At 55.3% G+C, this 27,686-nt stretch overlaps 12 protein-coding genes across 12 annotated transcripts; 7 read left to right on the top strand and 5 right to left on the bottom strand.

Moving 5' to 3' along the window:
• Positions 1-127: 127 nt before the first annotated feature.
• SETTUDRAFT_156759 (carbohydrate esterase family 4 protein) lies at positions 128-1,179 on the top strand (the record flags this gene model as incomplete). Its single annotated transcript, XM_008032052.1, has 2 exons — positions 128-265; positions 328-1,179. The coding sequence occupies 2 exons, from the start codon at positions 128-130 to the stop codon at positions 1,177-1,179; spliced, it is 990 nt and encodes a 329-aa protein (XP_008030243.1).
• Positions 1,180-1,307: 128 nt separating this feature from the next.
• On the bottom strand, positions 1,308-3,952 carry SETTUDRAFT_23115 (uncharacterized protein; the record flags this gene model as incomplete). The annotated part of the gene is made up of 5 exons (XM_008031831.1): positions 1,308-2,462; positions 2,510-2,833; positions 2,881-3,562; positions 3,614-3,714; positions 3,773-3,952. The coding sequence occupies 5 exons, from the start codon at positions 3,950-3,952 to the stop codon at positions 1,308-1,310; spliced, it is 2,442 nt and encodes an 813-aa protein (XP_008030022.1).
• Positions 3,953-4,524: 572 nt separating this feature from the next.
• Positions 4,525-6,447, top strand: SETTUDRAFT_181170 (uncharacterized protein; the record flags this gene model as incomplete). The annotated part of the gene is made up of 4 exons (XM_008032051.1): positions 4,525-4,788; positions 4,839-4,939; positions 4,988-5,872; positions 5,937-6,447. The coding sequence occupies 4 exons, from the start codon at positions 4,525-4,527 to the stop codon at positions 6,445-6,447; spliced, it is 1,761 nt and encodes a 586-aa protein (XP_008030242.1).
• A 555-nt stretch (positions 6,448-7,002) lies between these two features.
• On the top strand, positions 7,003-8,435 carry SETTUDRAFT_97765 (uncharacterized protein; the record flags this gene model as incomplete). The annotated part of the gene is made up of 3 exons (XM_008032050.1): positions 7,003-7,258; positions 7,316-8,214; positions 8,268-8,435. The coding sequence occupies 3 exons, from the start codon at positions 7,003-7,005 to the stop codon at positions 8,433-8,435; spliced, it is 1,323 nt and encodes a 440-aa protein (XP_008030241.1).
• A 255-nt stretch (positions 8,436-8,690) lies between these two features.
• On the top strand, positions 8,691-10,016 carry SETTUDRAFT_97734 (uncharacterized protein; the record flags this gene model as incomplete). The annotated part of the gene is made up of 2 exons (XM_008032049.1): positions 8,691-9,178; positions 9,230-10,016. 2 exons carry the CDS (start codon positions 8,691-8,693, stop codon positions 10,014-10,016), a joined length of 1,275 nt encoding a protein of 424 aa, XP_008030240.1.
• Positions 10,017-10,191: 175 nt separating this feature from the next.
• SETTUDRAFT_97466 (uncharacterized protein) lies at positions 10,192-11,157 on the bottom strand (the record flags this gene model as incomplete). Its single annotated transcript, XM_008032048.1, has 1 exon — positions 10,192-11,157. One exon carries the CDS (start codon positions 11,155-11,157, stop codon positions 10,192-10,194), a length of 966 nt encoding a protein of 321 aa, XP_008030239.1.
• Positions 11,158-11,375: 218 nt separating this feature from the next.
• On the bottom strand, positions 11,376-12,424 carry SETTUDRAFT_165435 (uncharacterized protein). Its single transcript, XM_008032047.1, has 2 exons — positions 12,250-12,424; positions 11,376-12,191 (listed from the first exon to the last, which is right to left on the bottom strand). Exons 1-2 carry the CDS (start codon positions 12,301-12,303, stop codon positions 11,703-11,705), a joined length of 543 nt encoding a protein of 180 aa, XP_008030238.1. The 5' UTR covers positions 12,304-12,424; the 3' UTR covers positions 11,376-11,702.
• A 2,094-nt stretch (positions 12,425-14,518) lies between these two features.
• On the bottom strand, positions 14,519-17,289 carry SETTUDRAFT_173663 (uncharacterized protein). The gene is made up of 2 exons (XM_008032046.1): positions 17,119-17,289; positions 14,519-17,063 (listed from the first exon to the last, which is right to left on the bottom strand). Exons 1-2 carry the CDS (start codon positions 17,233-17,235, stop codon positions 14,547-14,549), a joined length of 2,634 nt encoding a protein of 877 aa, XP_008030237.1. The 5' UTR covers positions 17,236-17,289; the 3' UTR covers positions 14,519-14,546.
• Positions 17,290-17,491: 202 nt separating this feature from the next.
• Positions 17,492-19,005, top strand: SETTUDRAFT_141618 (uncharacterized protein). The gene has a single exon (XM_008032045.1). It carries the CDS (start codon positions 17,649-17,651, stop codon positions 18,873-18,875), a length of 1,227 nt encoding a protein of 408 aa, XP_008030236.1. The 5' UTR covers positions 17,492-17,648; the 3' UTR covers positions 18,876-19,005.
• Positions 19,006-21,165: 2,160 nt separating this feature from the next.
• SETTUDRAFT_165432 (uncharacterized protein) lies at positions 21,166-21,732 on the top strand. Its single transcript, XM_008032044.1, has one exon. The coding sequence runs from the start codon at positions 21,263-21,265 to the stop codon at positions 21,494-21,496; it is 234 nt and encodes a 77-aa protein (XP_008030235.1). The 5' UTR covers positions 21,166-21,262; the 3' UTR covers positions 21,497-21,732.
• A 2,963-nt stretch (positions 21,733-24,695) lies between these two features.
• SETTUDRAFT_34616 (uncharacterized protein) lies at positions 24,696-25,778 on the bottom strand (the record flags this gene model as incomplete). The annotated part of the gene is made up of 1 exon (XM_008031903.1): positions 24,696-25,778. The coding sequence occupies one exon, from the start codon at positions 25,776-25,778 to the stop codon at positions 24,696-24,698; it is 1,083 nt and encodes a 360-aa protein (XP_008030094.1).
• A 766-nt stretch (positions 25,779-26,544) lies between these two features.
• Positions 26,545-27,357, top strand: SETTUDRAFT_34615 (uncharacterized protein; the record flags this gene model as incomplete). Its single annotated transcript, XM_008031902.1, has 1 exon — positions 26,545-27,357. The coding sequence occupies one exon, from the start codon at positions 26,545-26,547 to the stop codon at positions 27,355-27,357; it is 813 nt and encodes a 270-aa protein (XP_008030093.1).
• Positions 27,358-27,686: the final 329 nt, after the last annotated feature.

The raw sequence follows: 27,686 nt of genomic DNA, 5'->3' as shown, positions 1-27,686 counted from the left end.
CCGCGGGCTCTCAAGTACTTATGCTGGCTACGCTAGACTTGCAAAGACATCTCAATTAAACACCTGCATCTCGTAATTCCCTTTGCATACCTTGGTCTTGTAACCGCACATACTCAGTTGGCCCGCCATGCCTGAAGTCTACGCCGCACCGCCCGACTACGCCTTTCCCCGCGAATTCAAGGGCTACGGCGAAACGGGGCTCGAGGGCCTGAAGTGGCCCAACAATGCCAAAATCGCAGTTTCATTCGTAATCAACTATGAAGAGGTAAAATTTTCAAAATGCTCCAGGCATCTTAAATCGGGGTTGCTGATATACATACAATGCAGGGCGGCGAGCGCTCAGTCATGAAAGGCGATGGCGTATCTGAAATCAGTCTGCGCGAGTACCCAGCGCAGCACCGCATCAACGAGCGCGACTACAGCGGAGAATCCGAATTCGAGTACGGCTCGCGCGCAGGCTGGTGGCGCCTGTTCAAGCTATTCAACGCATACAAGATGAAATTCACACTGTACGCCGTGGGCTCTGCCGTGGAAGAGCAGCCCGAGGCAGTGCAGCGCTGCGTCGAAGAAGGCCACGACATCGCGTCGCACGCCTACCGCTGGATCGACCACGCCAATCTGTCCGTCGAAGCCGAAAAACAGCATATCCGCGACGGCATTACCGCGCTCAAGAAACTGGCGGGCTACGCGCCAAAGGGCTGGTACTACGGCCGGCCCTCGCCGCAGAGCAGAGCCCTCATCCCGCTCGTCTACGAGGAAATGGGTGAAGAGCTCCTCTGGGCCAGCGACACCTACGCCGACGACGTACCGTACTGGACGGACCTGCCACACGAGCGCTCCAGCGCAAACCCCAAAGGCTGCCTGATGCTGCCGTACAGCTACGACTGCAACGACTTCAAGTTCCACACGCAGGGCACTGGATTCCGGAGTCCAGGCGCGTTTTACGAACACATCAAGAACGCCTTCGATGTCCTGTACGAGGAGGGCGAGGCTGGTGCCCCCAAGATGATGACGATTGGACTGCATTGCCGCATCATTGGGCGCCCTGGTCGCTTCAAGGCGCTGCAGGATTTCGTCAAGTACATCTCGGAGAAGGAGGGCGTGTGGGTGGCGACACGGACGCAGATCGCAGAGGCGTTTCGAGAGCAGTTTCCGTATAAGAAGGGGCAGCTTGCATAGATTGTTGAATTACATAGATAAATGCATTATGATTTCACGTTCACGTTCAAGCCTTACGCACCAATAACATGCCTTACGATGCTGCAAAGTTACTAGGTGATGATTCGTTTTATTTTAGTTTGACTAGATCATCGATAGCCGCCAAAACTCCACTGATTCACATCCAACATGCCGTGTCCATCCGTCTGCATCGCAGCGTCCTGGATGGGATCGACGCCGTAGAATCCCGGGCCACTTTCATACGTCGTCCAGCTCATTTCGGCCTGAGCGTGGCCAAACCCATCGACTCTCATGGCAGTGGCATTCAGCACGGGCGTCGTGTCATCGCGCACCATTTCGTTCCACATGCGCCAGCCCTGCCAGCCTCCGGGGGCTTCTTCGTCGACCTCCATGAAGGCTTCTTTTACCGCATCCGTCACCATGCGGGATAAGGTGGGTTTGCTGCCGCGTCGTGGATTCGAGGGCGGTTCCTCGTAGCTTTGGCGCTGGCCCTGCGAAGACGACGAGCCCTGTAATGCTGGTTCGGCGTCGACGTCGAGTTGCAGCGGTTGCGAGCCATTTGCCTGCAGTGCTGTGCTCGCCGTGGCATTCACAACAGTCTTGAACAGGCTTCCAGACAGCGCATCGAAGATGTCGCGGTACTTGACGGCGCCAGGCCACTTTTCGCCGAAGATAGTCAGGATCTGGGAGCATGCGCGCGTGGCCTCGAGGACGTCGTAGGAAAAAAGGGAGCGGTCGCGCCAGATGCAGTAGACGAGCGTCAGACCCGTTACAAAGCACGAGTGCAGCGATATCATGGTATAGGTCAAGGTGCGGTTCTGGCTGAGCCGCTTGTACGCATTGCAGACACAGGCTGCGGAGCGAGCGCACGTGACGAAGCGTGCGTCGGTGGTGTCGAGTGTAGGCAGGAAGACGGTGAAGAGGAAGAGCGTTGCCTTGTGATACTGGACGCTATAAAAGTCGCGTGCATCGAGGTATGCGCTCTCCGGGTCGTACATCCACGTAATCTTGTTCTCCTGCTTGGGTGTCTGCGGACAGGTCCGGAGCCATTCGTCCAGATCAGAACGGATTTTAGCCATCTTCTGGTCAAGCTTGGCTCGCTGTTCGAATGTGCCGCCAAAGACGTCTCGGTCCACGCGAAACACGGTCTTGTGGATGCGAGACTGGATCTGGTCGAGCTTGATCATGTGGATGAAAGGCTCAATGTTGGACCACTGGGCCTCGTGTGGATCTGGAGCTTCTTGATGCGTCAAAGTCCAGAATTCAGGACTTGTGCTGGGCAACTTGGAAAGTCAGTCACTGGCTTGTTTATACAGTTTGGTATACGCACCTCTACGTTAATGTCTCGATCCGCAATAGCAAAAGCACGACCAAGCACAATGCTAGTAGTTCGATCGAGACAATAGCATGCCCAGAATGCTCGATGGCGAAGCTCGGCATCTCTTGCTTGCTGGGGCGAGCATATGGAGCTTCTCTTCCTATGCAGGCCCATCTCGATGCAAACCGATGTAGCATACCGGATCTGAGACCAGGCACCTGCTCCGTAAGGAGACCGCTGGCCATGGACCCCAAGCAGAATGAGAAACTGGACAGTCGCAAGGTTGTGTTGATCCAGAATATAGTCCATTGGCTCTGTTGCCGCAACGAGATGGTGCTAGACTTGTGAGAATAACGCAACATGGTTTGGTTGGGTTGACTCACTTCATAGTCGACACCGCATGGCTTCCGCGTCAAAGACAGAAAGCGAGCTGTGATGGAATAGATGAGGTGGAAGATGCTGCGCTCGATGATAGACAAAGCACCCTGTGTGTACTGCTTTTCGAAAAGCTTTGTATAGACCACACGATCTAGCAATGGCCAGCGCGTATGTATACGCTCGAAGAACACGTCAAACAGCATGCGTGCTTGCTGGTGGTCAGGAAAATCGACGACATTGTCATCGGAATGTGCAGACTCTGGCGGTGGAGGTGGTCTCGCGGTGCTGTAAGTAGGACTCGCCTGAGCTGCAGGCCGAGTGACTGCCCTCTTCCGGGAGCTTCGAAAGATGGATGACTGTATGATGCGAGCAATAGTAGCACCAGAGCTGGAGCCGACATAGTACGGTTCAGACGTCGTATCAGTGGTCCCGGATGCACATAGAGAGAGGTAGGCTACGCCGTCGACGAGCGAGGTCCTCTCCTCACCTTCAAGCTCATCGGAAAAGTACTCGTCTCGCGACTCACGACGCGATCCAGTCGACGGCGGTTGACAAGCTGGAGGCCCTTCAGTAGCCGTCGAGGAACCATTGTGGAGTGGCTCTGTGCCGTTTTCATAATGATCTGATGCATGGTCTGGCAGACGGGCCTCCAAAAAGGCGATTCGCTCTTCCAGGGCATTAATATAACTGACCAGTCAGATTGGCATACCCGCATGTAAAGACGCAATAAAGACGTACACCGACTTGCCGCCCGGATACTGCGGGCGGAGGGTCCTCTCGTATGCACACGCTACACCAGCGCGCTCACACGATCTGCATACTGGCCGCACACCGTCGCACTACAAGAGGCTTAGTCCATATGTAACTATCTGACCCAGGCCTGACTGACTGACGTACTCGCTGCTTTCGTCGCTTGCATCTCTTGCAGGCCAATGCCACGCGGGGCTTCCTTGCTGCAGACGCCTGTGGGCCAGTCTTTGTCGTACTCGCACTCGAAGACACTGGGCCGTTTGGTGGAGCAGACACTGCGTCGCCCGAAGAGGGGCTCAGGGGGCTGTCGGGATGGGGTTGCGACATGGCCGCGTCGTCACACAACCACAAAGTGTAGTCGAAAGCATTGCGAGCACGAGTGCCCACCCCAGACAGAAGCAATCCGGGTCCATTGTGCTCCATGTGCGGGGGGTGGGCTGCTCAGAACAAGCGGGTCGAAGGAGCCGATGTGCTTCTTATCGTGAGGCTGCCCAGAGTGGCCAAGATAACGTCGTCATGTGATGTTATCTCAGGCGCTCATTGCCAGATCGGAAGCATCTGGCGATGCGACTAGAACGACGTCGGGAAGCGTGCTGGGCCCGCCTATCTACGCCCCTGTTCTTTATCGCATCTTGGGGCTCCCAAACAAGGCGTCGGCGTGCCTGGCCTGCTCGTGGCAACATGCTACATCGGCTGGAAACGCGCCGACAGACTTGCCGCTCACGGCTTGGCTGCCTCTGCTTACCATTTGCGTGGCCTGCGTGAACTGGCTCGATGCAGACAAAGGCGGGTCAATTGGCATATGAAGCCATGGGCCGTCTATACAAACACCAACCACTACCAGACGGCCTTTACGAAGAAGCGTCGGTCCAGCCAGGCCAGCCAACAACCAACCCACCATGGGCAGATTCGAAATGCCGAGCAAGCAGCGAATGACTGCGCCCTTTGCCTCAAAGGAAGCATTCGTCGATTTCCTCCGCTCGCCTCGTTCCAACGACGGTACCGCCCCAATTGGAGACGAGCGATGGTCCAACAAAGACTTGGAGCCAACGCCCGTCCAGCAGAGGACGTGGACGTGGTACAGCTTGCCCCTGTACTGGTTCTCTAACCAGTTCTCTCTTGTGGGCTGGAACACTGGATCCTCGCTCATAGCCGTTGGCCTGGTATGTCGTTCACCAGGAGCCAGTCCCGCGCCGACTAACAGCCTCTGCAGTCATGGCAGCAATCCTTCGTCTCAGCATGCGTCGGTTCGTTCCTTACGGCCATTATAGTCGTGCTCATGGCTCGTCCGGGTGCCAAGTATCACATTGGATTGTAAGACACTGCCTGTGCGGATTCCAGCTCTCCACTGACCGTCTGCAGTCCTGTCCTGGCACGCGCTACCATGGGCATGTACGGCTCCTACTTCTTCGTCTTCATCCGAGCCATCGTGTGCATCATCTGGTACGGCATCCAGACCTTCTACGCCGGCAATCTTTTGTCTGTCATGCTGCGCTGCATCTTTGGCAGCTCGTGGGAAAACTTCCATAATGCGCTGTCTCCTGCCGCCAGCGTGACGTCGAAGCAGCTGCTGGCCTTCTTCATGGCCTGGCTCATGGAGTTTCCCTTCATGTGGATCCACCCGAGCCGCATCAACTTTGTCTTCACCATCAAGGGCGTCATTATGCCCATCGCAGCCTTTGCCGTGTTTGGCTGGTGCATGGTCAACGGCGGCGGCCTCAGCTCCATATCGCTTGCCTCCAAAGGAACAAAGACTTCGATTGCAGCCGTCCCCACCGGCTGGAGCATCATGGCTGGCATCAACACCATTTTCGGTGCCCTGTCGCCTATGCTCGTCAACCAGCCCGATCTGGCTCGCTACTGCAAGAAGCCGCGTGACGCCGGTGCCCTCCAGGGTGTCTCTGTCTTCGTGGCCGCCGTCGTCGTCTTCTTCCTCGGCATGGCGTCGACAACCTCGATGCAAGCCGAGTACGGCGTTGCATACTGGAACATCTGGGATCTCTTCGACGCCATCCTCGACCACCACTTTGGCGCGGGTGCGCGTGCGGGCATCTTCTTCCTGTCTCTGGCCTTTTACTTTGGCGTCTTCGCGACAAACTTTGGCGCAAACTCGATCCCCTTTGGCTCAGACATGACGGGCCTGTTCCCCAAGTGGCTGACCATTCGCCGCGGACAGATTCTGTGTGCGCTTCTCGGCGTCGTCGTCCAGCCATGGCAACTCATGGCTAACGCCTCAGCCTTCCTCAGGTAAGCAAATCCTCTACAGCGGGTTTTCCACGCCCCAAACATATATGTACTAACCGTCGAGCAGCTTCCTGGGCTCTTACAACATCTTCATGGCACCTCTCTGCGCCGTCCTAGTTGTCGACTACTTCATCGTCCGCAAAGGCAACGTCTACGTGCCCTCGTGCTACGACGGCAAGAAAACAGGCCTGTACTGGTTCTGGTCAGGCATCAACTGGTGCGGCGTCGTCGCCTGGCTGCTGGGCACTACCATGGGCATCCCCGGCCTCATCGGCCAGTACCAGCCGCAGATCATCTCCATGGCGGCCCAGAACATGTACCGCATGGGCTGGCTGCTGACCTTTTTCGTTGCAGCCGCAGTCTACTACTTCACTTTCCTATTCATCAAGCCCCGTGTTTTCCCGTACGGACGCGAGAGCACGCCGTTTGAGTGGGAGTGGCTGGCGAACGATGGCCGCGAGGGTTTCTACGACGGAGACAGAGATGGCGGTGAAATATATGTCGCGGCCACGCCGCCCATGACGGATGGAGGCGAGGATGTCGAGACGGGAGCAAAGTCGCCAAAAGTAACGTATTAATATGTACAGAACGAAATATCAGACTGCAAATGGCGTATGATTTAATGAAAATTGATAATTTTTTCCCTCGAAATTTTTTTTTTGATTTCATCCAACACACGCGTAACAACCCGTTCGTAATCACGACCGTTTCCAAAGATTCCATACGCCTAGGCATGAGAAGAACCACCCCACAACGCCTAGCAGATATGCTGCCCCGACTATCATCTCTTGTCCGATCAGCTGCCGCTCTCGGAATCGACTATGCCGAAAAGCGGGCCTCCCGTTATCGCGCCAGCGTCGCACTGAATCGCGCCAACCATTGGGCAAAAAATCGCCATTGCCGATGGCATAGTCATAGTTGCCCCTCCCCTTTGACAGCTGCCTATCACGGATGCGGCAGACTTGCGGCCGAAGGGCAGATATTATGACATGCATGTTAGTCCAACCATGTACGTACGTATGTATGTATGTATGTACCACGTGGGAAACGTGTTTAATATTTAGAACAGGAGCGCAAATCCCTCTACACCTAATCTCGTCGGACTTGAATTGACCTTTTTTTTTACACAAAACATGGCTTCTGAGCTCTATCGGTTGACAGCTACCGAGGCTGCGGCCAAGATCAAACAAGGCGATGTCACAGTGGAAGAGTATGCAAGGTCGCTGTTGAAGCGCATCGAGGCGCGAGATGAGGCTGTTCAGGCGTGGGCGTATCTCGACCCCGAGTATGTCATCACGCAGGCAAAGGCTCTAGATGCTGTGCCGAAAGACGAACGCGGTCCTTTACACGGCGTAGCCATTGCAGTCAAGGATGTCATTTACACCAAAGGTTAGTAGTATTGGATCAAAGAGGTCTGTCTTTGGCTGGATTGCGCTGATGTCGCAGATATGCCCACGCAATTCAACTCGCCGATATACACCAACGATGCGCCAAAAGTAGATGCCGGGTCCATTGCCATACTGCGCCGGTCCGGGGCTCTTATTTTCGGGAAAACCACAACGACCGAGTTTGCGGCTACTACAAGAGGCCCAAAGACGCGCAACCCGCACGACCCAAACCGTACGCCTGGCGGCTCTTCGTCTGGGTCTGGGGCAGCAGTGGGCGACTTCCAAGCACCGATTGGTCTGGGCACGCAGACAGGAGGCAGCATGATCCGGCCTGGCTCGTACAGCGGCATTTACGCCCTCAAGCCGACGTGGAACTCGATCACGCGCGAGGGCCAAAAGATTTACTCGTTGATTCTCGATACGCTGGGCCTTTATGCGCGCAGTGTATCCGATCTCGAGCTTCTTGCTGACGCGTTTGCTGTCCAAGACGATGATCCCACCCCGGCAAACTTCACCGTCAACGGAGCAAAATTTGCGCTGCTCAAAACCATGGTGTGGCCAGATGTTGGGAGCGGCACCACTGCCGCACTCGACAAGGCTGTTTCCCTGCTGCGAGCCCACGGGGCCCAGGTCGAGGAGATATCGCTTCCAAAGCATCTCGACGAGCTGCCGTCGTGGCATGCCACAGTGCTGAACTCGGACGGCCGCACAGCGTTCCTGCCCGAGTACACCGTGGCAAAAGACCAGATTTCCGAGCAGCTCGTCGGACATGTAGACAACAAGGCAAAGATTTCGCGCAAGGCACAGCTCGAGGCGTTTGACAAGATCGCTGCAGCACGGCCGGTAGTGGATGAGCTTTTGGGCAAGTATGCGGCGGTGCTCACACCGAGTGTACCGGACGAGGCGCCGCTCGGCATCGAAAAGACAGGCAGCGCGGCATTTTGCTTGATTTGGACGGTAAGTTGTGGTTTTGCCCTCGGTCTACCCGAGCCTTTACTGACTGCAAGCAGGCGCTACACACACCCGTGGTCAACGTGCCGGGGTTCAAAGGCGAAAACGGCATGCCAATTGGTATCTCGCTGGTTGCGCCGCGGTATCATGACAGGCGGCTGCTGGCAGTGAGCAAAGAGGTTGGCAGGATATTCGAGGCTGAGGGTGGGTGGAAGGCTTCGGTGTAAATATTGACTTGTAGAGCCGCGTCCTATTCTATAGCGTGCAGTGGAATTGAGCGTGAATTATGGTAATTGCTAAATTGGAGAATTCCTAAGTGCCTGTTAGGAAAGTATGATGGAGAGAGAGAGAAAGAGAGATGTTGTGCCAGGTATGATATCACACGTCGAGGTGCGGTGATTATGTAAGGCGGCGGTGGGTGATGGCATGCCATGATGAGCATCGCGTATCCGTCACCACCACCTTGCCGCTACCAACCCGCCATGGCGTCGCGCACACGGCTGGCCGCCAATGCGGCTTCCACGCTGATACGAAGCTCACGGCCGCTCGCAACCCCCAGAATATCGCCGCTCGCCGCACTGGCAACATGGTCTGCCCGCCACAGCTCGCAGCTCAGCTCGCAGGCGGCGGCCAACCCGACAAGTGTCTTTTCGTCGTTTGGCCCGCTGGCCTCGCAGGCTGGGCCGCCGTCGTACTTTTCATCGTCCCACAGGCGGCTGCCGACCAACACCATCATCCGCTTTGTGCCGCAGCAAACGGCATGGATTGTCGAGCGCATGGGCAAGTTCAACCGCATACTCGAGCCCGGCCTGGCCATCTTGATTCCCTTCATTGACCGCATCGCCTACGTCAAGAGCCTCAAGGAAAATGCCCTCGAGATCCCCAGCCAGAGCGCCATCACGGCCGACAACGTGACGCTCGAGCTGGACGGCGTGCTGTACACACGCGTGTTCGACGCATACAAGGCCAGGTAAGCGCCCGTGGCCACGCCCGGCTGGCCGAATGCTAACGTGAGATGTAGCTACGGCGTAGAGGACGCCGAGTACGCCATCTCGCAACTTGCGCAGACGACGATGCGTTCGGAAATCGGGCAGCTTTCTCTCGACCATGTGCTCAAGGAGCGTGCCAACCTCAATGCCAACATTACCGCCGCCATCAACGAGGCCGCACAGGACTGGGGCGTCACCTGTCTGCGCTACGAGATTCGAGACATCCACGCGCCCGAGCCCGTCGTCGAAGCCATGCACCGCCAAGTGACTGCCGAGCGCTCCAAGCGAGCCGAAATTCTCGAGTCAGAGGGTCAGCGGCAGTCTGCCATCAACATTGCCGAGGGAAAGAAGCAGTCAGTCATTCTGGCGTCAGAGGCTTTGCGGGCAGAGCAGATCAACATGGCCAGCGGAGAGGCCGAGGCCATCCTGCTCAAGGCCCAGGCTACAGCCAACGGCATTGATGCGGTTGCTCGATCCATTGCCCAGGGCGAGGGTGCCGCACAGAACGCCATCTCGCTGTCTGTTGCTGAAAAGTACGTCGAGGCTTTCGGGAACCTGGCCAAGGAGGGCACAAGCATCGTGGTTCCGGGCAACGTGGGCGACATGAGCGGCATGATTGCCAGCGCCATGGCCGTCTACGGTAACGTCAGCGCCACGCAGGCAAAGGCTCAAGCCTCGAAGCTGGTGCACGGTAGCCACGCCCACAATCAGGCCAGCGACAAGATTCAGGAGCTCCAGAGTAAGCTGAACGAGGCCGAGGGCGGGGCCAGCGACGTGCACCACGAGATCAACAGGGCCATGGACCAGCGGCTGAACTAGCGGTAGTCAGCAAGTGGCTGCGGGACGGGGCAGAACAGGCACGAGACACGATTGTACATTATACCAAGCTGTATAACTAGCATTGCATCTGCATGATTGGACACGGCTATGAAAATATGGGATACTCATCGTTGCATGCACACGTCTTGATCAACCATGACATGTATACACACGCTCAGGCCAGCCGTTGCACAACCTCTGTAATCAACGTAGCCATCTGATTTCCGTCCCTCCAAATAAAATCATGCGTCCCCCGTAAATCCCGCACGTTGAGCACTCGGCGGCCCTCCCTCCGCACCTCGTCCTCTTCATCCCCAGCCTCCATGACAATGCTCCAGCCCTCGCGGTCCAGCGCAACACACATGACGTCGCGCTGAGCGCGCTCCACAAGGTCATCCTCATAGCTATGACACATGACCAGCAGCTTGCTCTCAGGCCACTCCTGCACGCCATAATGTCCGGACACGGGGGATACCGCGAGATACAATTGCTCGTTGTGGGGGCCAAACGCGCCGGCGACAAGGGCCTTGTACATGTCGACAAAGTGCGGCGGACACGCGGGCGCAGCGTGGTTTTTGAGTAGCAGCGGGATGTTGTAGATGCCTTCGAGCAGGATGAGGGCTTCGGGGCCTACAATGCCGGTTTGCTGGAGCGATTGCTCAAGGCCCATGGCGCTGACGAGTTGGAGCAGCAATGTTGCGCCGCAGGAATGGCCCACGCCTATCCAGCGCTTGGCGCCGTGTTCGCGCTGCAGATATGCAAGTGCGTCGCGGACATCGCGGACGTGCTGTGGGTGGTGGACGCTGCGCTCTGCGTCGTCGGGTGTGCTTGGGTCTGTTGCGTGGGTGGGGTGCGGCGAGAGGCGGTAGTTGATGCTGGCGATGCCGGCGAGGCGCTGCAGCGTGGGTGCGTGCGAGGGCGAGGTGCTGAGGGTTGAGAGCGTCGGCAAAAAGCACTGCGAGTTTTGCGCTGGGTCGCGCCAGGCGCCGCCGTGGAGGTAGATGACCCAGAGGCCTGACGAGTCGGCATTGCTATTGTCGCTGGAGCGCAGCCAGAGGTCGACGGTGCGGAGATAGCCCGCGGGTTGCGTGTATGGCACCGCGGCGAGGTACTGGGGGAAGCCGGGGACGTCAGATGTCATTGTTTCTTTTTTTTTTACCCGGGTTGTCGGCGTGCCTGGGGCAAACAGATGTTCAGTGTTTCATGCGGCGGGGTACGCAATGTTTGGCGGGGGAGGGGGAGGGGGAGGGGGAACGCCGAGGATTGCTGACTCCCCTTCCCCCAACGGCGCCGCACTAAAACACTAAAACGCTGGTACCAGTTCGCGTGGCGTGCTGCAGGGCAAGCAGAGTTTGAACTTTATTGTATTCAATTGTTTTTGATTCGATTCATCTCGTAATACTATGGTGCATTGAATACCAAAACGATGCGGTAAAAAAAAAACGTGGCTGGCAGCTCCTCAATAGCCGCTGGTCCAGGTATAGGTGTGTAAAGACATTAATCCAATCAATCAATAAGCACATGCCAGTGCTAGACTCCCGAAAACGTTTGTTGCGGTGCGACTAACAGCGCAAATGCTAAATGCAAGGGCCCAAGGTATCTTAACGGCATTACATGTCCTAAGCAAAAAAAAAGTCTCTCCAAGAAAAAGTCAAAAAAGAAGCGTGACAAGAATTAAGCCTGCGTTTACAGGAGAGCGGCCATGAGAGCACCGAAACCGACAAGGCTACCGGCAGCAGCCTTGACGTTGGAGGCGGCACCAGTCTTGTCGGGACGGTTGGCACCAGTGCGGCTGGCAGAGGCGCCAGAGCCAGAAGCGCCAGAGCCAGAAGCACCCGAAGCACCGCTGCCGGTAGCGCCAGCGCCCGAGGAGGTGGGAGAGGCGACAAGAGCGACGGTGGTGCTGTTGTTTGCGCTGACAGTAATGGTGCGGGTCGAGTTGACCAGGGAGCCGGTGCCGGTGCCAGCAAGCGTCAGAGTGTGGACGCCAGGGCCAACAGCAGGAATGTCAGCAGGGGCTGGCTGGGCCGTGACAACAGGAGGGATGCTGGTGAAGACATTGGGCTGAGGAGGGATCGAGGTGTCAACCGAAGGCATGCCAGTCACAACGCCCAGGGAGTTGGTCTGGGTGGCGAAGGCAGTCTGGGGGAAGGCGTCGATGGATGTGGAGCCACCCTGGTCACCATGTTAGAGCGCGGCCTCGAGAGAATTGCGATGCACAGAGAACACGTACCTGGGCCGAGGCAAGGGCGAAAGCAGCCGCCGAGACGTAGATGGAGGAGCGCATGTTGGCGTTGTGTGGTCTTGTGTTGTGATGTTTTGCTAGGCGATGACGGGCGTGGGAGCGGGTGTCAGTGGCGGGCGATGGATGTCAAGCCGGGCGGTGGGTATGTAGCGATGGAGCGAGATGGGATGAGAAGAGTCCTGAGCTGGCCAGCCGCGACAGGCCCTCCTTTTATTGCCATGATTGCTCGTCGGGCGGTGGTAGGGGAGCAAGAATGCGGGCTAGCCATGGCTGCGAGCCCGCGCCACCGTGCCCAGGCAACCCGCCAGCCCCGTCCTAGGCCCAAACGGGCGCTCCGGCTGCCTGAGCCGCGCCTAGTGCCCTGGGCCGCCAATAATAGTCCCGTTTGGGGGCAGACATGTTTTTGCGCCCGACACGGATTTTATTGCCTCGACAAGTCGGACCCCCGTCGCCGGCGCGGATCGCCATATCGTACAAGTCAGCACGAGGTACATGTGCCCCTGCGCGCCCTGCTGCGAGGGCAATTGGCCTCGTCGACGTCGCTGTCGTCGCATTCCAGCGTGGTTCCGCCGGGACCATGGGCAGAGCCCGCGTCGACAGCGCGCGTGATGCTGCGCTGGCTGGCGCTTGCATACCGCGAGTCTCGTCCCAGCCCTCTCCCAGGTTTCAGCCATTCCAGCCTTCTCAGCCATCTCTAGTGCCAGCAGCCGTCGTCGTCGTCGTGCTCCCGCAGAAACAGACCAGGTTCCCGCAGAAACAATGCAGAATCCACCGCCTGTCGTCATTGTCCATGCCGTTCTTCGCCAGGCCCGCCATCGCCTCCACTTTCCATGCCTTTCTTTTTTTCCTTTTTTTGCACTGGTCAAACGTCCAACGGCCGCCCCTTCTCCTGCTTCCCCAGCCTTTTGGTGCCTTACCGCTGCACACAGGCCCTCTGTAGGGACTGCCCTTTTCCACGTGCACAATCGATACCACCACGGCCATGGCCGCTGTGCAGCACAAAGGGCATTGTTGCAGCACATCTCATTACGCGTCCTCGAGAGTGCTGGCCGGCTAAAATTAGGCCCGTCGGCGTCATCTCGTGTGCATGTGCTCGTACACAAAAATTGAGTGGGTTGCACCCGCAGGGGGGCTGCGCAGGGGGGCTGGGAGCGGAATCGGGGGCTGCTGCTCATCTGGCCTCGGGTTCGCGCCTAAGCGAAATGGCTGCATGCCGTTGCGAGACGGTAGAATATTGACGGTGTCGTCTTGGCCAGCCTCACCGTCCCCTGACCGACACGGGACTTGCTCTCAAAAGGCTGCTGCTCCGGGCAGGCAATCATGCCTTTGCAATGCGTGTCGTCTCGTAGAACACGTCCCGGCCCATACGCCAAACAAGAAGGCTGGTCTGGCCCATCCCATGCGCCTCCACTTTGGCGTCCTTCCCAACCTCACCAGCCTCCGCCAGCGCTACCAGTGGGCCTGTCTCACCAACGTTGCATTGCCGTGCAGGCGCAGTGGCGGGCGTAGGCAGGCATAGCCGCTGAGCGCATACCGTCTTTTTTGGTTCCCAGCTTTGCTCAGCAACACGTCCATTGGCCATGGACACTGACTGTCGTTTCCACTTGCTTTTTCCTTCTTTTTGCATCGGCCCCTAGAGGCGTTCCTTTGCCTCTTGCATCGGCTGCTTCACCCACCAGAACCCCGCTCAATAGGTGCCCTATGCTAAGTCGTCTCTTTCGTGCAGTGCTGTGTTGTCGTTTGCCATGACGGGAAAACGAATGTGGTGGAGCAGATAAACAAACGAGGGTTACGCTTTGCCGAGACGACAACACAAGACTCGACAATGGAAACGACGATCCGTGTCGTGGCTTGACCCCATGGGGCTGGCGTGCACGTGGAGGCTGGCCAATCAACATGAGGGTCCAAGCTATAGTACAGCATTCGTGTAGTGCCACAGCCACTTGTGCAAACCAGTGCAACTAGAATCAAAGTAAATGCGCTGCTTCCTACATGTACCTATGCAGTGTTTCAGGTTTGTTAGAGAACAAAGCCAAGTATCATACTTCACTTTTTCGCTCCAAAAGCAAATACAACTGCCCATTTTACATCTCGGGAGCATTTGAAACAAACAGAAGACACAACAACGCACACACCACATGGTTTCATATCTAGGTAGAGAAGAGCTTCGTATTCCGAATGGTGGTCCATTACAAGGGTATGGGATATCTACAATAAAAACTCAAGCCGTGGACACAGCGAACAAGCCCCACGTCACAAGACCAACGACTACTACACCTTTCAGACTACTCGCTATCGTCTGCGAGAAGCTTGGCGTAGTCGTCTGCAGAGGCAAAAGTCGGCAGGTTCTTGAGCTTCCTCTTCTTGCTCTTGCGCCCGTCCTTGTCCTTCTTCTCGCCATCCACTTCGTCTGCCGCGTCATCCAACTCAATGTCGACGGGAACGTCGGCGTCGCTGTCCATGAAGGCGTCCTCGTCGTCAAGGTCAAAGTTTTCAAAGTCATCCTCGTCGTCGTCGCCCGAGTGCTGACCCCCAACATCCTCGTCATCGCTGCCGAGATTCAGCTCAACTCCTCCATCCATGCCACCCGCCTCGTCGTCACTCATCATGTCGTCCATGTCAAAGTCACTGAGATCGTCGTCGTCGCCACCGTCGCCTTCAACTTCTGGACGGCTCTTGACAAGTGCCTTCCAAATCTCTTCATCGTCAGCGCTATCCTCACTGTCATCCCTCTTGCGATCCTTCTTCTTGGTCTTCTTGTCCGCCTGCTTGGCTTTGCCTGCTTTCTCAAAGTACGTGTGGAAGAAGACTTCATCGTCACGCACGTCGTCGACCTTGCGACGCCAGAACTGCTCAGAGTTGAGTGGGTCGTGGCCCCGATCGCCGTCGCGCGTGGTAATGAGGTACGACGCAGACTTGGAGGTGCCAGCCATGGGCTGCATAATCGATGAGCCATGAACTCCGGTAGCCTTCGTCTTTGCATTCTTGAAGGAAAACTTGTCAAGGAAGTTCATCAGAGTATACAGAGTTGGGTCAGGCTTCTCCTTGATGGGCTCCTGGTTGACAATCTTGGAGGCAAGTACGTGAACAGAGGGGTGGTAGTGTGCCTGCAACGGCAGCAACTCCCACAAACAAGATAGGTCGGCTTTTGCGTGTTCGGGGTCTCGTTTGCGGGCATCATAGGTAGGTGCGGAAGACTTGTTGTTGTCCTGTTTGGTCGATGGCTCCTTGTCCTCATCCACGTCCTCGTAGTGCTCATCGCCGCTGTCGTCAGCATGATCCTCTGCCGTCGACAGCATAGACTTGATCGTCGGGAACGTGTTGATCATCTCATTCACCAGGTACAAAACACCGCAAATGAAGGGAGGCTCGTGCATGTGGATGGTCTGGAGGAGACGCTTCACAAAAGCCTTTACACGCTTGATGCTGGTATCGGCCTTGAGCGACCTGTACAGCAAGTTCAAGTACATGATGTGCTTGGATGTTGTCATGAGGCGTGGGTCCAGAAGAGACTCGTAGAGAGTGCGGTAGAAGCGATCAGCGGAATAGTGCTTGGTGGCTGAAATCTGCTGGATGAGCGTCATGGCCTGGATACTAGTGTTGAAGTTGGACGAGTGCGTCACTTCAAAGATCAAGTTCAGCTGCTCCTCAAATTTGGCGTCGTCCGTCTTGGCAAAGGGAAAGGCGCGGTTGACACCCGTCAGGATGGCGGCAATGAGCTTCTCTCGCGACTCGTCCTCGGCCTTGAAGGCCATGGTAGCCGCCTTTTGAGCCTTTTGCTTGGCCATCTTGCCGGGCTTCCCGCCGCCGCCCTGGATGAGCCCGTGCTTGTTCAGCCGCTTCTCTTCCTTTTCGTGTTCCTTCTGCTTCTTCAGCAGGCCCAAGAAGAGGCTAAAGTAGATTTCCAGCAGCTTGTTGGCAACCTCGGGCTCCTTCAGACTGAGGACCGTCTGGTTGAGCGTAATGACGGCGTAGTACTTGGCGACTCCGCTCTGGTTGGGCCGGAAGAGAAGATCAGATTCGATGGAGCTGATGATGACGTTCTTCATGAGGGGGTGAGTGTTCTGCAGCTGGAGCAGCAGATACGAAGCCCTGGATGCAACCTTCTTTTCCTTGTCTCCAAGCTTATTGATGAGCAGGCGCAGCAGATTTTCCTCCTGCTCCGGCTTTTCCTTGAGCAGCTCCCAGACATATGTGACGGCACGGTTGCGCGAGAACTCAACCTCGTCGTTGGACCACGCCTCCAAGATCTTCAGCAGCTCAAAGTACTGCTTCTTCAGCCAGTCCTCGTATGCCCACACGACCAAGTGCGTCTTTTGCAGATTGCCTGGTAGCTTTTCGCCCGCCTTCCAGTGTGCGTTCTTTCCCTGCAGCGCCGAAATGAGGGCTGGCTGGCGCGCAAAGGCCTTGAGCTTTCGATCCGGTGGAAGGAGAACGCCCTGGCCCAGCAAGTCCTTGAGCGCAGCCAAAGCCTGCATGGCGGCGTTCCTGCTCTTCTTCTGCGACAGGCCGAGGAGCTGGCCAAAGGCCTTTTGCGTGTGCAGCGGCGACTCCTGGACGACGAGCGTCAGCGCCGACACCTTGTCCTCCATGGTTCCCGATTCCATGACGGTCGCCATGAACTTGTGCGACGAGTCCTTGGCCAGGTGCGACGCAGCATAGTCGCGGGCCTCGGCGTCGAGCAACTGGACGGCGTAGTCGTGGATCGCATCGATGATGTAACGCGGCGGGATGGTGGGATTGTCGACCGTGGGCAGCGGCGGCAGCTCGATGGCATGCCATTCGGGCTGCGGCTTGATGAGCTGCGGCGCGTCAGTATGCGTAGTCTTGCCAGGAAATTGCAGCGCCAGCGCATACCAGCTGCGAGTGCGAGGGCGCCTTCTTCTGCTCGTTCTTTGCGCTCAGCCGGCCCGTGTCCGGCTCGGGCTTGGTGAAGCCATCCTTGGTCTCGGCATGGGTTCGCTTCTTCCCCATTTGATGCGGTCGGTGTCGCGCGCGGTCGAGCAGCAGGTCCGTCAGAGAAAATCCTCTGACCCGTCACGACCTCGGAGAGATGGAGGCGCTGGCACGGCGATGAGTCGAGAATTTGAAGATTCTTGGCGCGCTAGCATGTGTGCACTAGCGCAGTGGGGCCCGTCATTGTGCAGCGACGCCCGAGAGACCCTGGAGAAATCACCGCCATGCCGTGACTCAGCCTCCGCCCCTTCACTGCCGTCGCTTCGTTGCCATGATCGTGTCCAGCTCTGCACACAGCCATTAACATATCCGCATTGGCATTGACACACTGACGCCCGTCTTCTCGCGTCCCAATCTTTCCGCGTCCCCCGCCAGTCTACCCCGCCAGCTCGCATATCCCACGGAAGGCCCGGCATCCATTGACTTGCACCATGGCCACAGAAGCAGGCGGCGAGGACCAGAAGACGTCCATCACCCCCCTCCTCAAGCGCCTCTGGCACGAGTCTTCCTCGACCAAGCCCACCGCCGACGAGATTGCTGCTGCTCTCGCCCTCATCTTCACAAACAGTCTTTCCGAGGTCCAGACAGGTGCACTGCTGACATGTCTCCACTTCACCGACCAGGACCGACAGGCCGACGTCCTGGCCAAATGCTCAAAGGCCATGCGGGACTTCTCAGCCGACATTGATCTTCCAGGCATGCGGGAGCTCATTGCTAAGCGTGGCCGGAAAGAGGGGGGCTACCAAGGAGGCTTGTGTGACATTGTGGGCACCGGAGGTGACTCCCACAACACCTTCAACATTAGCACCACCTCGTCCATTTTGGCATCGTCTCTCCTGATGATTGCAAAGCATGGCAACAAAGCATCCACGTCGCGCTCCGGTTCGGCAGATCTCCTGACTTGTACTCCGCCAAAAGCTCCCGTCATCACAGCCGTTGCGCCCAACACCATCCACGAGATCTACTCCAAGACCAACTACGCCTTTTTGTTCGCGCCCATCTTCCATCCTGGTGCCCGCCATGCCGCTTCTATCCGGAGACAGCTGGGCTGGCGAACCATCTTCAACCTTCTTGGGCCATTGGCCAATCCCATCCATGACCTCATCGAGGCCCGTGTATTAGGTGTGGCTAGGAAAGAGATTGGACCTGATTTTGCCGAGGCGCTCAGACAATCAGGATGTAAGAAGGGCATGGTCATCTGCGGTGACGAAGAATTGGACGAGTTGTCATGCGCCGGGCCAACTCACTGCTGGCGCATAGTCGAGGACCCGTCAGGCCAGGTCAATATCAACTACTTTACCCTTTCTCCCGCCGACTTTGGACTCCCTGAGCATCCTCTGAGCGAAGTCAGCCCAGGACAATCTCCAGAGAAGAATGCCGAGATTCTCATGAAGATTTTGGCTGGTGAGGTTCCCCCAGACGATCCTATTCTACATTTCGTCTACATCAACACGGCAGCCTTGTTCGTCATCAGCGGTATTTGTGACTCAGACACGAGCAACATGGGACATGGCGATGATGGCAACGTCATCAAGGAGGTTGGACCTGGTGGCGGCCGCTGGAAAGAAGGTGTGCGGAGAGCAAAATGGGCCATTTCTAGTGGAGCTGCCTTCAGAGAGTGGAAAAGCTTTATAGAGGTCACCAACAGCCTAGCATAGACTTGAAAAATCAGCCGCATCGTGCTATTGTCGTATATAAGTGGATAGTTGTCATTTAGGCTTTGCTTTGCTTGTTAGTCACGCTTACTTGCATTCTTTAGTGTTTATCTGTTTGAAATATATTGTACCGCGTCCAACAGCTTGATATCTACTACGTGTTGAGTTGTTCCTTATTAAAGCCCAAACGGTTCTCTAACCGTGCATCTCACAACACTACCAAACGCACTCCCTTCTACTTTACAAGACCCATCTCACTTTGAACTCGTTACATGTTCTCGAATCAATGGACCAAGTACTACGAAACCATGTACCAAATCATAAATAACATTCAAAGACGAATAATACCCTGCCAATGATATCAAACTCCACTCTAGCTAAACACGTAAACAGCGAGAAGAAAGACTACATGTTAGATCATTCGAGATTTACTATCTAGCTGGTATAGTGACAGGTGCGATAGGCTAGTATGCTCTGTTGTATATTATACTACACTACACTGGAAACAGGTATGCAGCTGGAGAAAGGAAGAAAAAAAAGAAAAAGATTAAAGACGAGTTGTTTGTAAGAAATATGTATGGGATAGAGAAGGATACAAAGTAGTGCACACCAGCATGATGTATTGATCGCAGACCTGGAATAAGTGTGTTATCTGACTATATACTATGTATGTATGTATGTATGTATGTATGTATGCTTTTGATAGTATATACGTATTACCATGGGACGTTTCTGTATAGGTTGTTGAATGCTTGTAAGTAGTGTAGTTTAGCCATCTTCGAGGCTCTTGCTCAGTACTGCATGCTATACTACCCCACCGCTTAACTCTCTCTCTCTCTCTCTCTCTCTCTCTACAGATTTGTAGATTTAGATGGTATGCTACTATTATTGTAAGTTTTACACCAACCCCATCAAGACATGCTACGTGAACGTTTTTTTGTGTTTTTTTGCCATAGACATTCCACTTGTTTCATCCATAGGAGAAGAAGAAGAAGAAGAAGAAGAAGAAGAAGAAGAAGAAGAAAAAAAATCTTCAATCTCGTCTCCTTGCACTGTCCTTTTGGTTGGAATTAGGGACATGCAATAGATAAATGACGAAATCGCTGTTGCTCTATCTTTCTTTACTATTTCTCCTTTTTTTTCTTTCTTTCTTTCTTTATGCGAATAGTGTTTGTATGCTCTCAGGTTGTAGTCTTTTTTTTGTCTTGCTTTTATTTATTTTTTATTCTTGTTTCCTAGACGCTACGTTGAAGACAGTAATCAGTGCTTAGAAGAGGAGGAGGAGGAGGAGGAGGAAGAATAGCATATCAATGTAATACCAACCCATCTCACCCTTCTAGCAGATACCCACAGTCCCACAGTTTCCAATTCTATGCTTTTGCTTTCCCCTCCATCTCTACTACTCTATTCATTTATCAGAGTAAAATGGGTAGATAATAGACTCACTTGTCTCAATCAAGTGTATACACGAATACAACTACAGGGACATGTACATTCCAAGAAACGACTTTATCCACGTCCTCGGTATAGCTGTCTACTACACAGTATACTGTATGTTAGGCGTGAACTGCAATGCCACAGCGCGAAATAAGCTCTATAGGTACCTGGTGTCTGACGCTAACGGCTATGCTGTGTGTAGAATGCAACACAGAATTTCTAACCATCGCCATCCTTTGATCTATTCTGCAAAACCGGTTGTGGAGCTGCGCTGTACGTAGCGTAGCGTAGCATTTGCTCAGCCCTTCTTTCGTTCAGCTGCTATGGAATTTACTCACAGTCGACTTTGCACAGGTATCTGTGTAGGTAGGGGGGAAAAAGAATTGTTTTCGAGGTCTTGTTTGTCGTGATACCGACGAGCGGGTGTGAAGGCAGAACAATAGACTGACACGGCATGGTGATTTGGGGAGCTTGTGTGGCTTTGACTGTGCCTTGCTGTGATGCTGAGATATCACATCGTATCTGTATGGAATTATATGGGAAATGCGACTCATCATGTGCAGTTTACGGGTTGACTTTATATAAACGCCGTGATTGTGACGATGAACCAGGGGGATACCAAGTCGAGTACTCGGATGGCATGTGTAGTGTGCGTGTATACTATGCTATTCGAAGGCGAGGTTTCAGTTTGTGGAGAATAGCTGAGACGCTTTTGAAGTGCACTGTGTTGAGGATGAGCGTGGCGACATGAGCATTTGCAAGTGCTGAATATGTTAGTAAGAGACTGCATCTCTTGAACTCCATATCACAGCTGAGAGACAAAATGGTAGTCAGTGTTGGAAAAGTCTATGGCACTGGTATGAAGAATGGTTTTGAGAAAGTGATGTTTCAAGTATGTAGAAAACCCGGGTTGTGCTGTAATAAGCCAGTCTTGCATGTATACCAAGACGAAAATGATGAATGCTACAGCCTTCTTCAATCTAAGCAGCAATTGGCACGCTCGGTCCATCTACACGCATCACTCAAACGAGACACATGAACAAAGCAAAAGAAAGTCTCGCACTCGTTGCACAATGGCCGAAATCACGGAAAATCCACGGCCTTATATGCATTCCACGTCGCTCGCTCCACCACGCCACGCGTCCCAGCAGTCACCACGCAGCACGAGAGAGGGGGGATGGGATTAACCCCCAAAGTCGCGAAGGCCCCCCTCCCAAAAAAAATCGCCGTCTGCAATGAGGCCCGAAAAAAACGCGGCTTCTTCGGCTCATTTCCCATGTCGTTTGAAGCGGGCGCAAAACGTCATTGTTACAAGTGCAAAACTCGCCAACTTTTCCTTTGTTGCTTACCGTGTGGGACGCCGCGCGCACCATGTCAGGCGTGGGTTGAGGGGCGGTTTGCGAGTCGTACACAATGGCTTATCAATAAGGTCGTGTGGGACCCCCCCCCATGCCTCCCCATCGGTCCCCACCTCCCGTTGGGGTAACGAGAATAGGGCCCTCGGTTCGCAGTTGGAGAGAGATAGAGAGAGGGCGTCAAGACGGAAGGGGGGGGGAACAAAGAACAGGATCTGGGATGAAGCGAGAGCGGGAAGGTATACCGGGATGGTGATGGGCGATGGGGGGTCCTGCTTTTTTTCTTGCCTTGGTATTATCGACAGGGATTCCGGGATACTGGAAATGGGCATGCTGTGTGTCGAGTCAAGCGATGGGGGAAGCTGAAAGGAATAAAGGAAGGGTGGGAGAGAGAGAAAAACAGGGGATCACGGGGAACATGGGCAGTGGGAGGGTACGGCTCCCGAGCAAGGATAAAGTGGGCTGGGATGACGACGTTGGATGCGGGCGTGGGCGCGGCATTTTGCAGGAAGAAGGTTAGGCTTGGAGAGCGAGGCGACGAGGGTATGCAAAGCGAAGGGTTGGAATCAGAATCGAGAAAGAAAAGCGCCAGGGGGGGTTGTCTGGATCAGGGAAAGATGGGATGGTGGTCAAGGCCGCAAAGCAGCAGCGTGACAATGTGCAATTGCTAACATGGCTTACCTATTCACACGGACAAACCGAGCATGCCAAAGGAAAAAACAACAACAACAACAACAACATCAAGTCAGACATGGAAGAATAGTAACATCTTTCCATCTGACCGCGTAACCTAACCGAGGCAAAGGGAAGAAAAACTTTCCAAAACACAAGCCCATTTACCGTGCGTGTGTGTATGTGTGAGAGACAGAGAGAGAGAGAGAGAGCCATCGTCATGGCCCTTAGTCAGGTATGCGGAATTAGGGTTGCAAGGAAATCGCAGCGATGCTATTGGCCACCGGAGAACATTCCCGGCGGAGAGCCCGCACCACCAGACGCACACGGCCAAACAAAGGCTTGGCAGGAACACGGAGCGACGACAAAGATAACAACAACCAGGCAGGGTATGCAACACATGTAGTAGTAAGTTCAACGTCAAGGCTTATTGTGCTCGAGTCAATACTGATGAGCTGGCTAGCTCGCTCACGGGAAACCAAAATCTGGGAAATTGAGCCCGCTCTACTGACTTTGACTTATTCGTATACTTGATAAGTAGTAGTTAGTTGGTCTATATGATGATGATTTACTCGATGCAGCAGCATTCCCGTCTTACTACATAGTACTTAGATATACTATTCTTGTGCCGCAGCCTCCCATGCGCACATAAGTCCCGGGATTATGTACATGATTTTAAAGCAACAAGGGAAAAGAATTTAACAGGGCAGAGAATTGTCCCTGCAGCCATGTTCGATTTCCATGTACCGAGCATGTAGGCATGTAGCCAGTGGGGCCCTTGCACACACCCCTTCGCTTGGACTGCCGTCGTGTGCAGTAAGCAGGCGAAGCGAGAGACATGCACGCAAGCAAGCAGGCATCGCGGCAAACGGGTTACATGCATGTCAAAGCCGCAATTGTGGAGGAAAAAGGGCTGAGAAGGGCTGAGGTTTGCATGCGTGCGTAGCCTGTGTACAGCCACAGCTAAGTACAGCGACCGCACCAGCCCAAGCCCAAGGCTGAAAGCGGAATAAACACGCGCAAGTCTCGCCGACAAGCGCCAGACAACAGGCCGAGGCATTGCGAGAGAACATCAATCTTCAATCAATTCTTGGTGTGTTACATAGATCGTCCGCCGTATCAACATGCTACATTACAGGTACATTACATGTGCATTACCTACCGTTCGTATACGATCCGAGGCGAAACATGTCAGCCGCAAAAAAAAAATGATCGTATGAGGGACTACCCAGGAACGGAAGAAAAATAAAATACAAGCATCTATATTCTCGATATTATTACACATGATTATCATCGCATGAGGTGGACAGCATCAACAAGAGAAGAAGAAGAAGAAGAAGAAGAAGAAAAAAAATGTTGGGGGGAGGGGAGGGGAAGATGCAATCCAGGGAATTGATGAGACACACTGAGGGGAAGAATGCAAAAGAATGGTGTGCATGTGTGTATGAGTGTATGTATAGACAAGACATGGGGCCTGGATCGGGAAATGTACATACAATCCCATGATGCCAAGAGCGCAGCAGCAGCAGCAGCAGCAGTAGCAGCAGCAGCAAAGCCAGAGAGCGAGCGAAAGCGAGAAAGCGAGAAAGCGAGAAAGCGAGAAAACGAGAAAGCGACAAGGAAAAGCGAGGAAACAAAGAGCGGGCAACCAATGCCAACAGAAACACGACAACTGCCGATCTCTGCATATTTTTATTACCTATACACGTGCCCTACAACTTGTATGTACTAGTGCCAAGTAGATAGTGCGGTGCCAGCCTTCCGCAGACTACCGGAGTAACCATACAAATCTATGTCCCGTCCGAACATGGATGTCAACGTCGGCGACTCGCGCCGGCGCGTCCATGTCAGAGATTGACAGCCCAACTCGGAAGGGTGTCAGTGTTGCTACCAGATGCTAGCCAGCAACGGGGGGGGGGTGTGTGGAGGGGACCACCTAAGATCGCCTGGTCTGCCAATACTGCGAACGTCCAACCGGTCGGCGTGAGACACGTGCATTGGTGCTCTGAGACACAAACAAACAAAAAAGCCGACCGATGGGTGGGAATGGTTGATGAAGTTTTCTTTTTCGCTACTTTTTTATTTTTATTTTTGCTCTTCTTCTTTAGTCGCAGGCGAGAAACATGGTGTGGTGCGTGTTGATGAAACTCTGATTCTTTTGCATGGGCTCGCATATCCAAGGCACATGCATGGGAATACAGGCCAGATCAAGGTGCATGAGGTGATGATTACAAGGAGCGCACCCTGGTTGGGTCAAGGTGAGAAGAGCTGACGGGGCGGATAAGGGCCACTTCCGACAGATACGGTGACATGGAGCGGGGAAAGGGGTCTGCAAGAAGGGAACAGGGTAGCAAAAAAGTCATGGTGCAAATGCCGTCTTGTCTTGTTGGGCGAGGAATCCGAGTGTGAGGGTTGCAAGCGAGGTGCGGAGAGGGGCTCCGGGCAAATGCATGGCGTGTAAGCTGATAGGTGTAAGAGATGTGTAAAGACGACGTCTTTTGTCGTGATTAGAGGGGAGGGGGTTTCCGCAGGCCGTCCAAACCGTGCCGCAGAAGAGAGAGAGAGAGAGTGAGACAAAGACGGACAGGCGAGAGACGACAGGGCGGCATGCAGCATCAGTTTCCCACGTGGATCGACTCTGCGGTAGCGCGAGCGGGGATGCGGGCCACAAGTGTATTCTGGGAGATGACACAGCCAACTTGGCCAACGGTTGGAAATGTCCGCTGGGAACGTGTTCCGCGGGGTGCTGGCCAATGGGGCAGGGGGCGGCAGGGGGCCCGGGCGCGAGACCCTCAAGCCTTGGGCTAGGACAAGGCGCAGGTGGCATGGCCCAGCAGCCTTGCAGCACCACGGCCCACGCCAATTGGTTTCCGCTGGCTTTGGCTGCAATCTCAATCTTGGAAGACATGCGACACAGCTCCCAGGCCGCCATGGCGATAGCGGCCATCCAAGTGTCAGTGTGGGAATAAGGTTTTTCTTTGCACAACTGCCGTAGTGCCAACGCGGTAGGGGCAGTGTAGAGCATCTGCACCCGGGCCAATCGCGTGCACACGCACATGCCCGACCACTGTCGCATGTCGCTAATCGAGATGAGAATGCGACATGGCACATGTGGGTGGAAATGAATCCACACGAGATGCGAGTTGCCAGAGGGTCGGTCCAAGATACCACGGGGGCGCAGAGGGGGAGGGGGGGAACAGGTCCAGGGTCCCGTCGTGCAGCCACAGCCACCGATACTCCTCGTCCAGCCCGGACAGGTATGCGAGGACAAGCCCCAAGACGAGTAGTCCTCGGAGGGCACGACTGATGAGCCTGTTTCCTTGGTGGGGTAGCCGAAGCCACCGCCCACGACATGGACAGGTGCATGCAGAGGCTTGACGAGACAGGCTACACCTACATTGAGCCGTGCAGCGCGTATCCAAGTCGAGTAGTGGTAGTGCATCGGCTTCCCTTGAGCTCATCGACGGGGTGCAAGTACTCTAAATGAAGCCCAAGGGCAGGATTAGCGTTGGCAGCACAAACGCCCTCAACGGAAGGCTGTCCAGCGATGCTGATTTGGCCCATCGTCCGCGGCCCATGGACGGGATCGAGATCGCAACGTCGTTGCCAAGACTGCAATGCTCTGTTGGCGCAAGTGCAAGCGTGCTACTTTTTTTTTTCAAGGCCCGAGTGGATCCGGATATAGTGTCGTTGGCAGAAGCGTCGGTGACGTCGTTGTGTGAGCTGGAAATTGCAGTACAGTGCCCGTTGGCAAAACAAATACGCGGCTCCCAAGATGGGTCGTGGGTTGGCGTGTTGGGCATTGCCCGAGTCTGAGAGTGCGCGGGCTAGGCATGGCTGAGATGAAGCAGCGTCGGAAACTCTGCGCTTGTTCATGCACCAGAGATGGTGAATATGCAGGGTCTGGGTTAGAGAGTGGGAGTGGCCGTGGGAGCGAGGAAGAATAGACGGATGGCTGAGAGGGAGCGGCGCAAGTGCAAGCAACGCAACTCTGGAGAGATTGCGCGAGCGAGGGCGCATGGAATAAGCAATTTAGGTTTCGCGACGCCGTGAACAATGCCATCAGGACGCACATGGGGCCAAGCAAAAGTACCGTGAAGGCACGCAGCTAACCATGGTACGGGGAGTGATGAGGCTCAGCACGTGGAGGAGGGGCGGTGGGTGAGTATGCGTTGTGAGTGAGATTGCCATGGCGGGAAGCATTGCCAATGGCACGGGGGGGGGATGTGTGTGTGTATGTGGGTGTGTATCGCGGCCTGCCGTTTTGGGGCCAGCGGCAGTGGCAGCCGGCGCGAGATGCGCAGGGCCTGGGGGCGGTGGGGCGTGGTGACATCATTGTTTGTGAGAGAAAGCGAGGGCCCGGGTCAGGCGGCGGGAGAAAAGGGGACTCTGCGGGCCCTGCATGGTGGACACAAAGGCAAAAGAGGGCGAAAACAGGACAGCAAAGTCGCGAGATCGCGATCGCAGGCTGGCAAAAGGACCGGATGGGCGAGGGCGGCGTCAAAGTAAAAAAGCAACCGAGCGGGCTAGGGTGCGGGCACCAGGCCGATGTGGTGCAAAAGTTCGATGAGGGGGGCAGCCGTACGCACGGCTACCGTTTGGCGACCGCGTGGAGGGGCCCGGTCTGGCCAGAGGGGTCTATGGGTCCATGCAAGCACAAGCGCATGCACGAGTGCCAGCGCGCGCTAGGGGCGCGGCCAGGGGCTGTGGCTGAGGGGGACAGGACATGGCGAGACGCCGACGTCATGGTGACCCGCGCACCGCCCGATCCCCACCCGATTGCCCGATCACTACACAACGTCGAGCGCCGCGCTAGCCCCCAAGCGGATGTAGCGGAACGGCCGACAGGGGTGGCCGGCGCCCGGGATGCGCAAGTGGAGAAGACCCTGATCTCTGTATTACATCAGACATGGCGACGTTATGCCGGCGCGCGTCGATTTTCGAGTACCGAGTGCATGCGTGTGAGAGGGGGTGTGAGAGGGGGTGTGAGCAAGTGTGAGTGGGTGAGTGAGTACAAGTAATTAAGCAAGCAAGTAATTGAGCAAGTACTAACTAAAAGAGAGAGAGAGAGAGTGTGTGTGTGTGTGTGGCAGAGAATGCGCGCGCCTCGAGACGCAGACCCTGGAGCCATGCCCGCAGAACGCCCGCCCTGCACCCACCCATCCGCCCCCTCCATCGCTCTGCCGCCATCGCCGCCGCCGCCGCAGCTGACCGCTGCCGTGGGACGCGCCCAGCCGAGTGTCTTGCTGTAATGGTAGAGTGCGTGTATGTTGGGTGTAATGGGCGAAGGGGGGAGCAGGCGACGGGGTGACGAGGCGGGCGTGTGTGCGTGCCTGTGTGCGTGCCTGTG

The sequence above is a fragment of the Exserohilum turcica genome (assembly GCF_000359705.1).
Source record: "Exserohilum turcica Et28A unplaced genomic scaffold SETTUscaffold_7, whole genome shotgun sequence".
Lineage (NCBI taxonomy): Eukaryota > Fungi > Ascomycota > Dothideomycetes > Pleosporales > Pleosporaceae > Exserohilum > Exserohilum turcicum.
Note: the sequence above shows the minus strand (reverse complement) of the source record. Positions and strands in the feature narration are given on the sequence as shown.

Bases quoted from the DNA above. Each gene is read 5' to 3' on its own strand.
- SETTUDRAFT_141618 (XM_008032045.1), top strand. From the start codon at position 17,649: ATGGCCACAGAAGCAGGCGGCGAGGACCAGAAGACGTCCATCACCCCC.
- SETTUDRAFT_173663 (XM_008032046.1), bottom strand. From the start codon at position 17,235: ATGGGGAAGAAGCGAACCCATGCCGAGACCAAGGATGGCTTCACCAAG. The intron at 17,064-17,118 runs GTATGCGCTGGC...GACGCGCCGCAG, and splicing joins CGCCCTCGCACTCGCAGCTG to CTCATCAAGCCGCAGCCCGA.
- SETTUDRAFT_165435 (XM_008032047.1), bottom strand. From the start codon at position 12,303: ATGCGCTCCTCCATCTACGTCTCGGCGGCTGCTTTCGCCCTTGCCTCG. The intron at 12,192-12,249 runs GTACGTGTTCTC...CATGGTGACCAG, and splicing joins TCGCCCTTGCCTCGGCCCAG to GGTGGCTCCACATCCATCGA.
- SETTUDRAFT_165432 (XM_008032044.1), top strand. From the start codon at position 21,263: ATGATGAATGCTACAGCCTTCTTCAATCTAAGCAGCAATTGGCACGCT.